Source organism: Octopus sinensis, linkage group LG13 (genome assembly GCF_006345805.1).
Source record: "Octopus sinensis linkage group LG13, ASM634580v1, whole genome shotgun sequence".
NCBI classification, from domain to species: Eukaryota; Metazoa; Mollusca; class Cephalopoda; order Octopoda; family Octopodidae; genus Octopus; species Octopus sinensis.
In genome coordinates, this window is record NC_043009.1 from 68724921 (window position 1) to 68736569 (window position 11649).

At 38.6% G+C, this 11649-nt stretch overlaps 1 protein-coding gene across 13 annotated transcripts in view; it reads right to left on the bottom strand.

The window, feature by feature from the left end:
* LOC115218343 (transmembrane protein KIAA1109 homolog) overlaps nucleotides 1-11429 on the bottom strand; it is a 275576-nt gene extending 264147 nt beyond the window's left edge. For all 13 annotated transcript variants that reach the window (XM_029788097.2, XM_029788096.2, XM_036508510.1 and 10 more), the window contains exon 1: nucleotides 10947-11429. In XM_029788097.2, the coding sequence (XP_029643957.1) occupies nucleotides 10947-11157 (211 nt within the window). In that variant the 5' untranslated portion in view covers nucleotides 11158-11429. The remainder of the gene's footprint in view (nucleotides 1-10946) is intronic.
* Between the last annotated feature and the right edge of the window lie 220 nt (nucleotides 11430-11649).

The following is an 11649-nucleotide window of genomic DNA, read 5'->3' on the forward strand; positions in this document are numbered from 1 at the left end:
ACTGTTAAATTTCTTGATTTATGCAATCTAATTTGAAGTAATCTCGTACTGTAATCAGCAACACAATCACTTGACAAGTGATGCTTCAAGAGCTGGCGGCAGACCTGTATTTCTTTTTCTGTCTTAGATTAGTGCTTATAAAGTCTTATTTACATAAAAAAATTTCAGTCTTAAACTATGATTAATGAGTAATCCTCAAACCCAAGACATAGTTCAGATATTTTTAACAGAGTAAACACCACTAAAGGTATCCAAATGTGAAAAGGTAGTCTTAATTCCAATAAGAATTGAAAATTGTCTCTGTGAATAAACACAGAAATATATCAGCACTGAGGAAAGTTCATTGCCAAAGCAGAAATAAATGGCTTGATGAATGAGTCAACAAGTTTTCTACACCAAAAAATTAGCTGGGGGGGGGGGGGGGGTTGATAAAGACAATCAACTCTTATTAATGGGGGTGGAGAACACCCAGTAATGTAACAGAAAGAGTGTAAAATCACTATGATTTGAAAACCATGTTATTATTACCTCCACCATAGCAAAGGCGGAGGTATTGTTTTCAGTCATGTTTGTTTGTTTGTCCATGGACAAGATATCTCCAGAGCCATTGGATGGATTCAGATTAAACACTCGGGAATGTTTGGCCTCATGACTGGCACAAACTGATTAGATTTGGGGATTGATCTGGTACTGGACAAGGATTCTGGATTATTTTTCCTGTTTTTTTTTTTACTGAATTTTTGAGAGCGAGCAGGTTCATTTCTAGTATCCTCGTTTGTGAGAGCAATCGAGTTTATTTCAGATATTCTCATTTTTAAAATCATCTCTGGCTAATTGTTGAGAGGACGTTGGTATCGCCTTGGCGGAGGTTGGCGCTCTCTGAGAGCTCATTTACATTTCTTTCAACCAAACAAATAAAAAGCAAGAGGTTTCCTCTCTGAAGCATTTTTACAAGACACTCAAGAAAAAGGAAATCATCAAACAGATGTGACTAACAACTTTAGTAGAAGACATTTTGATAGACAATGGGGAAATGGATATGCACATCTCTTGGCTGAGCAATGTGTATGGGACTTAGCGTTTGCAAAATGCACTCAAATGAGCACCAGTACATAACTATGGAGTCCTACATCTGTAATATATTGAGCTGAAAGGTTGATTGACTGAGCTTATTCTTACAATTAGTGAAATATTCTTTCTGAGGTGTTTAAAACCTAAAACAAACAAAAGAGGCATCTGGTAGTCTTGCAATACCAGGATCTGTACCTAAAGATCTTACTTCAGTCTCGTTGGTGGAGCAGTGTCTGCTGTGTCTACAGAGACATAATATGTGACAGATCCAGCTGCATTTGCTGCTGCTGTCCACCAGTCTTCTTTTGAGGCCATTTTTTTCAATTTTGCTTCACTTCATCAGCAAACCACAGCATCTCTTCTTTGAAGAGGATCGAATCCACCCCATGCACAACTGATGTGGACATGTACCTCACCTTTATCTTGGCCTGTAGTAGTGAAGGAGGTGCCAAGGTACTTGAATTGACAGACCTCTTCCAGAACCTTGCCATGGAGTATGACAGGTACTTTTTCTGAGGATAGGATGCCAACATATATAATCTTTCCCTTGGAAGCATTAGTTTTTCACACACACACACACACAAAGGAACATCTAACAGCTGATTGGATAACCAATAGTTGTCACCAGTTATTGTAGTAAAGTTGTCAGTATAGTTGAGGTTGATGACAGTGAAATGCCATGCCACTGTGACATCCAGGAACGGCAAGAGAATGCTCTGAGATCCAGTCAATGACATAGTTCAGTGGTTCTCAACCCTTTTTTTTTTGCCTAAGGACTGCTTTTTATTCTGATTTTACTCTTCTGGACCTTCATCGTCATTCAATGGATATAAAAACAATCTTATTGTATTTTTATAGCAAAATATATCTAAGAAATGTATAAAAAAAATTTTAATATTTTGTGTATTGTAGAGTATTATAACCAATTTATTGCGCATAAATTTTAACAACAAATATCTTATATGGTCCCTGATCTAGTTGAAGACTGTTGGAAATAGAACAGAGCCCTGCCAGGCATCTGAGCAAATTTCAAAGGGGACAGGTTTCTCACCATAACTGTGTACCTTTGCTCACAGAGAATTGCAATGTGGTCAAACGAGAGTCAGCTTTATAAGTAACCTTTGTGCAATCACAATAACTCAGTGTGCACTACAAAAGACAAACTCAAAAGGCTGCTACAAAGTTCACAAAGCAAGTCTCGAGGAAGAAATTCTGTGTGCCAGACACAAATGATCACACGTTGTTGATGAGATCTAACGAGGTTGAAAACCAGTCAGAGGCTGTCACCAGTTGACTTTAAAAGATAGGAACTAATCTTCTGTACATTAGCTTTCATTGGAATTTTTCATCTGTTATATATGTAAGACTAAGTGCTTTTAGCATGCAGAACACTCTCTCCTAATACCAATGCCAATATTTATAATCACCATTACTTTCCTTTCATATATATATACACACACAGATTCGAGCGAGGTTGTTGCCAGTACCGCCTGACTGGCCCCATGCCGGTGGCACGTAAAAGCACCCACTACACTCTCAGAGTGGTTGGCGTTAGGAAGGGCATCCAGCTGTAGAAACTCTGCCAGATCAAGATTGAAGCCTGGTGCAACCATCTGGTTCGCCAGCCCTCAGTCATTCATCCAACCCATGCCAGCATGGAAAGCAGACGTTAAACAATGATGATGATGACACACACACACACACGTAATGATTATCTCTTAAGTCTTATGCTTCGCTGAGATCCAACAAGATCAAAACATGTCTGTTGCTTTCACTAGCGAGCTTTAAGAAACACGACCCATCCTTAAATGCTTTGTCAATTTTCCAAAAGTTTTAATTAACTGATATTATAATTATTTCTCAGGTTCGATGTGCTTAGATTTTAAACATCTCTAGAAAGTTTCTTTTTTAAATTTTTAATTGCAAAGATAATATTAAGTTAATCAAAGTTTTTTAACACAGTATATCATTGGTAGTTATTTAAACGATGTCTCCCACCAACTAGAATGAAACAAAAAGTTGACCACAACAGTATTTGAACTTGTATATGAAACATTAACAGAGAGATGTGGCTTCATGGTAAGAAGTTTGCTCCCCAACCACATGGTTCCAAGTTCAGTCCTATGGCTTGGGACATTGGGCAAGTGTCTTCTACTATAGCCTTGGGCCAACCAAAGGTGTGCGAGTGTCTTTGGTAGACAGAAACTAAAAGAAGCCTTGCGTGTGTGTGTGTGTGCCACCACCACTTAACCAATGTTGGTGTGCTTGCATCCCCATGATTTAGTGGCTCAGCAAAAGAGTTCGATGGAATAAGTACTGGGCTTAAAAAATACTAAGTGCTTGAATCGATTCGTTTATGCCGAGAATAATACTTTGTATCATTGGAATATCAGTGAAGAAGAAGGAACCCCTTCGGTCGTGAATGACCATGGGATTGAACCTACAAAGTTCCCTTCTGTGGCACAAGTCCGCAGTCACCGATGTTATCCAAGGGAAAGGCAAAGGGGCCGATACAGCTTGGCACCAATGACATCACAACACATTTCTACAGCTGAGTAAACTGGAGCAACATGAAATAAAGAGTCTTGCTCAAGAACACAACACATAGCCCAGCCCGGGAATCGAACTCACTACCTCAGTATTATGAGCCAAATGCTCTAACCACTGAGCCATGCACATTCACGGACTATCAGTAGATACTTGTATATGTATGTATATATATATATATATATATATATATATATATTATATATATATAAGTGGTCGCTTAATGCATTTAAAGATTATGTTGAGAAATGTGTGTGCATGTGTGTGTGTGTGTGCATACATATAAACATGCATACAAAATGAGGGAGAAAGAGCAAAAGAGAGGGAGTAGTTACAAACTAAATCAAAAATTACAGATGGACAGATTTGACTAAACATATTATAGGCTACCATTACAAAAGTTTATAAAGTGTTTAAGCATTGGGTCCACAGTGAACAGGTAGGTGACAAAATGATATCTTGTATAAAGACTAGGATATAATATATAGTGGTATGAAATAATGTAATGGTCATGTTAAATATTTATCATAGCGCTCCATCGATTACAAGGATGAAGGTTCCAGTTGATCCGATCAACAGAACAGCCTGTAAGTTCTTGGGGTAGATTCAGAAGAAAGAGTGAGAGAAAGTTGTGGTGAAAGAGTACAGCAGGGTTCACCACCATCCCCTGCCAGAGCCTTGTGGAGCTTTAGGTGTTTTTGCTCAATAAACCCTCTCAACACCCAATCTGGAAATCAAAACCGCGATTCTATGACAGCAAGTCCACTGCCCTAACCACAGGGCCTCTACTAAATATTTATATAGCTAGTGTGTCACATACCTGCCTTCACACAGAAGTGTCAATCAAGAATGTTGGTCACTATATTGACCCTTAACGTTTGTGGCATGGTGATAAGTGTTGAAGCAATCAGGGACAACATATACTCAGACAGGGTCTCAATAATCTTTTCCGCTCTAGGCACACAAGGCCCAAAATTCTTAGGGAAGGGAGGGGACAGTCAATTAGATTGAACCCAAGTACGCAACTGAGACTTAATTTACTGACCCTGAAAGGCTGAAAGGAATGAAGTATTAATGCAACCCAATGACAACCAAGCCATTTCTTAGTTGTGTCCCATCAAGTGAGTGGTGAAAATGGACCATTAGACTGGTGGTGTAAAGCTGAAGGCCTACCTGCTACCACTTGAGGGTTTCGTGTCCAGAAGAAGAAGTGATAGGAGACCCAGCAAGGACTATAGCAGGGTTGCCAAGGCTGCTCTTCCCAGAGCATCACCAGTCACAGCTGATCCAAAAGCTTGCCTCATCTTTAGTGCTAGAGGCCAATGGTGAGGAAATTGAGAACCTCACTCCGAGTGGTACCATACCATGCGGTACATGTGACAGTGGGGAGGGAAAACACAAAAGAAAAGAAACGAAACCAAATCAAAGGCATTCAAGCTGTACAAAGAGCTGCTCCCATGGTTGAACTAAATGCAATGCATGAAGGAGTTCTTGAGAGAACTAATGGAATGTTTTAAGGAAAAGGATGAGAATAATTTACTGAGTCAGAAGAACAGAATTGAAAACCACAGTCATCATAACCAGTAATTAGCCTGCTTCTTGCCTTAAACTCAATCTAGGTGGCAGCTTCTCACCTATGATGCAGGCATATTGCATTTTTAAGCTTCATTTTAATTATATCTATGTGTATGTCTTCATTTAATTATCATCATCATCATCATCGTTTAACGTCCGCTTTCCATGCTAGCATGGGTTGGACGGTTTAACTGTGGGCTGGCGAAACAGATGGCTGCACCAGGCTCCAGTCTAGATCTGGCAGAGTTTCTACAGCTGGATGCCCTTTCTAACGCCAACCATTCCGAGCGTGTAGTGGGTGTTTTTACGTGCCACAGGCACGGGGGCCAGTCAGGCGGTAATGGCAACGACCTCACTCGAATTTTTTTTCTTTTTACACATGCCAACGGCACAGGTGCCAGTAAGGCAATGCTGGTAATGATCCCGCTCATAATTAAAAAAGTTAACACCTTAATATATTGAGCAATGTCTTTCCTCCACCTCCTCTTCACTTCTTTATATAACCTTTTTTTTCATCATCACATATTTGCAACACATTTGTATGCAAATAAAAGTGAAAATTTATTATTATTATCATTATTATTAGAATGATGAGGATGAGACTGATGATGTTGGCTCCAGACCCTGTGTCACACTCTGACCTCTCAAAACCTGGCACAAAGCCACATCCTTCAATACTGTACATTTAGTCTGTCAGAAGATCTTGTCTTGCAAGTTATGAAACAACTTCACTAGTCCTGGGGACATAAAAGAACACCCTGTACACACTGGAAAGGGGTTGGCATTAGGAAGGGCATTCAACCTTATAAAAAACCCTTCCAAAGCAGATATTAGTGCTTTGGTTCATCGAGTCCTGTCAGCATGATAATCATCATCACAATTTAGCAGATGTTAAATGGTGATGATGATGATGATGATTATCAACACCCTTATCATTAAGATGGTGGACTGGCCGGAATGCTTCAGTGACAGACAAATGTTTTTCAGTAATTGCTTCAGCTCTTCACATTCTGATTAAATCTTGCCAAATCAATGCTATCTTTCATCCTTTCGATAAAATAAAGAACTAGTGAAGCAGCAGGGTGAATATACTTCTCAACTATTTCTTCCCCAATGAATTTCTAACCTTGTGCCAAGGTAAGAATTATCATTATAATCATGATCATTATTAAAGTGGTGAGCTGGCAGAATCGTTAGCATGCTGGGCGAAATGCTTAGCAGTACTTCACCTGTCGCTACATTCCGAGTTCAAATTCCACTGAGGTCGACTTTGCCTTTCATCTTTTCAGGGTCGATAAATTAAGTACCAGTTGTGTACTGGAGTCAATCTCATTGACTGGCCCCCCTCCCCAAACATTTCAGGCCTTGCACCTATAGAAGAAAGGATTATTATTATTATTAAGGTGGTGAGCTGACAGAATCATTCGCACGCCGGATGAAATGCTTAGCAGTATTTTTGCCTGTTGCTACGTTCTGGGTTCAAATTCCGCTGAGGTCAACTTTGCCTTTTATCCTTTTGGGGTCGATAAATTAGGTACAAGTTGAGTACTTGAAGGGGGGGGGGGGCGATGTAATCGACTGGGCTCCTCCCCCAAAATTTCAGGCCTTGTGCCTATAGTAGAAAGGATTGTCAAGGTGGTGATCTGGTAGAATTGTTAGCATGCTGGGTAAGGTACTTGGCAGCATTCTTCAGGCTCTTTACGTTCCGAGTTCAAATGCCACCGAGGTTGACTTTTGGGGTTCGATAAAATAAGTACCAGTTGAGCACTGGGGGGTCGATGTAACCAACATCACCCCACCATTCAAAATTACTGACCTTGTGCTAAATTTAAAAACGAATTATTATTAACACAACCCTAGTGTTCCCATAGCACATCACTGTGAACATCTCTGAGAAATTGATTTATAAAATGTTCAACAGATAAACATAAAAGTACCGAATGTTTACAGGAAAGCAAAGAAACAGGATGCTGGATTATTCTGTCCCATCCCAGAATGTAACAAGGTGTGTGAGAGAGAGAGAGGGAGGGAGAGGGGGAGAGAGAGAGATCCGATTAAGCTTCATGCAATACAAAAACTACTAAGAAATCAGTATTTCGTAAGCTTCTGGCTACCTGACTTCGATTCCCAGCAACACTCATTCGTCCACCCACTCAAAAATCTGAGGACTTTCACTTATGTAAGCATTCTCCAGCGAAGTGGGCGCAAAGGGTGGGCGGGACAGGAGAAAGACATTGGTGTGAAACAGTTCAAGAGCAAATAAAGGAGATGGAACACGGTTTGGCGAAATCAGTAGAGTTCCCGATCAAATGATTTCTATTTGCTTATATAGTTCCGAGTTCAAATCCTCACCGAGTCCGCTTTGCCATTCATTCTTCTTTCATCAATAAAATGCGAGACAGTCGAGTATTTGAGTGCACTGGTGTAGGCGGTGCCCCAGTATGACCGCAGCGAAATGACAAATCAGTAAAAGATATCTATCTATATAATGATTATATATATATATATATATATATATAATTATTCCTTGGTCAGTACCCGCATCAACGAACGCATTAAACAGGTTAACCTCGCCACAATCAAAATTATCATGATATCACTCAAATAATCCAAACATATGTATAATTTATATAAATAGCTTTGTAGTTTATTGATTTCCCCGTATTGTGTTACCCTTGTGGCAAACAAATTATTATAAATGTTTAAATCGTTTAGAGACGTTTTACCGGGAAACCGAATGGTCTAACACACACACAGACGTTTAGGGCGTGTGAAAAGGACCCCTATCGCAATGTTAGGTGACATCAGTATTACCAATTCCATTTTTTTATGGTAACCAACGAGGGAGATAAGCGAGTGGTTATTTGACCTGCTAAAAATAGCCGTTAAATCTCTTGCAAATTACACTGTACCGTCTTAAATAAAGATGTATTGATTAATGTCAGCTCTGACGATAATAATAATAAATTAAAAACACATTGGTCATCGCTGGAAAGCCTTTGATCACAGGCCTGCTAAATTAGCGCTGGCTTGAGGCTAAACTGAAAAAGAATTCCCGGATTTGTAAATTATAAAAGTAGAAATAGGATTAGAAGATGTGAACAACCTTCGCTTAAATTAAGTAAATATTGAAAACGAATAGACAATCCCTTCTCGTTTTTGGTTATATATTACCCTAAGACTTTCATCTTTCCTGGTTATTCTACAATGGCTTTGTGACAAAGGAATCATGATTATTCCTTATTTTATTTCGTATTTCCGTTTATATATAACATTCGCCTGGGACGCACCCCCGTGTTTACAGTCTGTGTAAATATCGTTGACAATCTATTTGTTTTGTAGTCGGAAAGTAGCCCTGCTCGAGCAGACCCATGATCAAATGTATTCCATTCCAGCCGTGACCATCTCATCCTTTCGAATGTCTAGGAATACATGTAGTCGTCCAGTCTTTCTTTTTTTTTTTTTTTCCATAACTGGATTTGAGGGTGGGGGGGGGAAACAGAATCTCACTGCTTTACAGTAAAACAAAGAGGAAATTAGAAAGAAAAAATAGTAAGGAGGTTAGGAGTTTATTCGAAAAGAAATTATAATCATAGATAAACAGAGTCTGCAGATAAATTCGGCTTGAATTCTTTGTAAGGAACATTTCACTTCCATTTTCGCCAAAATATGAGATTCGAACGTCACATGCGATCTTATTTCTCCTATCAGAGAAATTCTGAGCCAACTATAGAACCACCACGATGGTGTTAGACTTGCTAGAAATAACAGCCAAATCCCCTTCAAATCACACCTTTTCGTGTTAAAATAAAAGATACAATAGATAATGTAGTTCCTGATATGTAAATACAATTTAAAAAAAAAAGATGCGATTGTCACGACTAGAATGCCTTTAATCACAGATTTACTGTGCTTGGATCAGAGCTGATAACATTAGAAATATTTGCACTAATATCAGAAATCATCATTATTATGAAATCCAAATCCCACGAGTTCAATTTCACCTGTCATCTTTCTAGGATCGATAAAATAAAGAACAAGTGAATGCCGAGGGAGATTAAATCGATCATTCTCGGCCCACAAAATGATAGGCCTACATTAGAAATTATTATTATCATTATTATTATTATTATTAATACGTTCCGTGTTCAAATTCCACCTCTCATCCTTTCGGGGTCGACAAAATAGGTACCAGTTGAACACTGAAGTCATGTAATCGATTTTCCCTTCCCCTGAAAATTTCTAGACCTGTACCAAAATTTGGACCATTATCATTGATTAGATTCACTCTTACTATGTTCGACTTTGCCTCCCATGTAAGGTCGATAAAACAAGTACCAGTCATATACTGATATTATTGGAATTCAGTTGGCTATTCATCCATCCCTCCCTCCCTCTTCTAAAAAATATGAGAAGAACTAATTTCCTTTGTAGTTAAGGAGGATGCAGGTAAGGTTACAGCAGTAAATTCTCATCGACCTTACTTCGCAACTCGACTCGAATTCCCAGTTGGAACAATTTAACCGAACCGCATCCGAAAAAGAGCCATTGTCTAGGAAAGCCTCTATGCGGTCGTTCGACCTGCTAGAAACAACAGGCGAATTTATCAAGCGCCCAACATCTTTGAAAAATAGAAATTTAATAAAAGAAAAAGGGGAAAAAAGGATGCACTGCATAGTAATTGTATGAGGGAATAAAATGTGAAGCTGTTCACAGACAGGACCCGCTTGTCCACGAGGCCGTAGGGGGGTGTTTCGTGAGGAGATGAGGAGCAAGGAATAAACAACGAGCGTCATTTTCGTTTCTTTAATTGCACCAGAGTAAAGCATGCAGGTCACAACACACCATTCTTTTTCACTCAGAAAAGAAAGGAAATAAATTTTAAAAAACAGACTTATTATTTATGTTAATGTAAGCTTTCAAAAAAATCTTTTCATTCATAGATTGTGGTTTCGCATCCCGCTCCGGGCGTTTCTTGGGTGGGTTTTTTTATAAATTGAAATAAATTCCATGCAAAATGACAAGATGCCTCTCGTCTTCTCGAACGTCGCACAAATTCATTCGTCCTTCTTCTGTATATAAAACTTGGTGGTTTTTACAAGATTACAAAGAGGAAACCCTACCTGTCTATCTAAAATTTAGAGACTTTGTCGTTGTTTTTACCCCAGGGTCGGCCTCTCCCCCCCACCCCACCTTGCCTCAGCAGAACATCTAAAAACAAAGCAACAGTAACTAACTTGACTAATTATGGATATGTCTAGGACTACATTATCTGTGTCCTTTACTTAAGACGGAATATGGAGACCGTGACAGCTATTTCTAGCAGGTCGTACAACTACTCCGTTGACGACTCGACTCCTCTCCCCCCCCCCCACCAGCTATCACCATCGATCAACCACCAACACCACCACCGGGATAGGAAGCCAACCCTTCGGCAGCTAAACACTCCCGTAAAACTATCTCTGGCAGCTGAATAATAAAACCTTTTTAGACATAAGAGAGAGGCACAAATTGATGGTGACAGGATGAGACGCAAAGGGAAAAAACGCCTGTGGCAGACATGGAACCACGAACCTTGAACCTCTTCGTTCCAACACCTTAGAACCACGCGACCATTTCCATCTCGACCCTTATATAAACATAATTCTTGCGCCCTTTTTTTAATTATTTTAATTTAATCCTTTTTTTTTGTGTTGTTTTTTCTTTATATATAAATAAGAGATATTAATGATGGAAATTCCAAAGAAACTTACCGAACTTCACATGTCCAAAGTGTACGAATTTATTGAGTATCACAGTTAAGATTAATCCGAGAACTCGCGAGTTGTAATAGGTAATGTATATCGTCCACATCATCACCGCACATAAAGCAATTAGTAACCAGTAAAGCGAAGACTGGGGCAGTTCGTCCTCGATTCGCTCGAACAGAGACGAATTGGCGTTAGACATCATCATCATCATCATTATGTTGGAGGATAGAAAAAAGGTGACGGAAGACAATGAAGAGATGCTGTGTTTAGTGTCTTCTTCCCTCACATTAACAAATATACAAGGAATACTTTGGAATACTTTGCAATCAAAGCTCAAAGCAATCCAAATTTCTTTACTTCGAATACAATCTTTTTTTTATTTTTTAGGCTTCAAAGTGTTTATTTACTTGTAGATGTAAGAGAATTCGTATAATTACTGGGGTAACTTATTTTCAAACATATATATGTGTATATATGTATGTATGTTTGTGTGTGTTATTATTATTGTTAGGTAATATATATATATACATATATATGTATGTATATATATGTGTGTGTTATTATTGTTGTTAGGTAATATATATATATATATATATATACACATATATATGTATGTATGTGTATATATATATATATATATGTATATGTGTGTTATTATTGTTGTTAGGTAATATATATATATATATATGTATGTATATATATATAT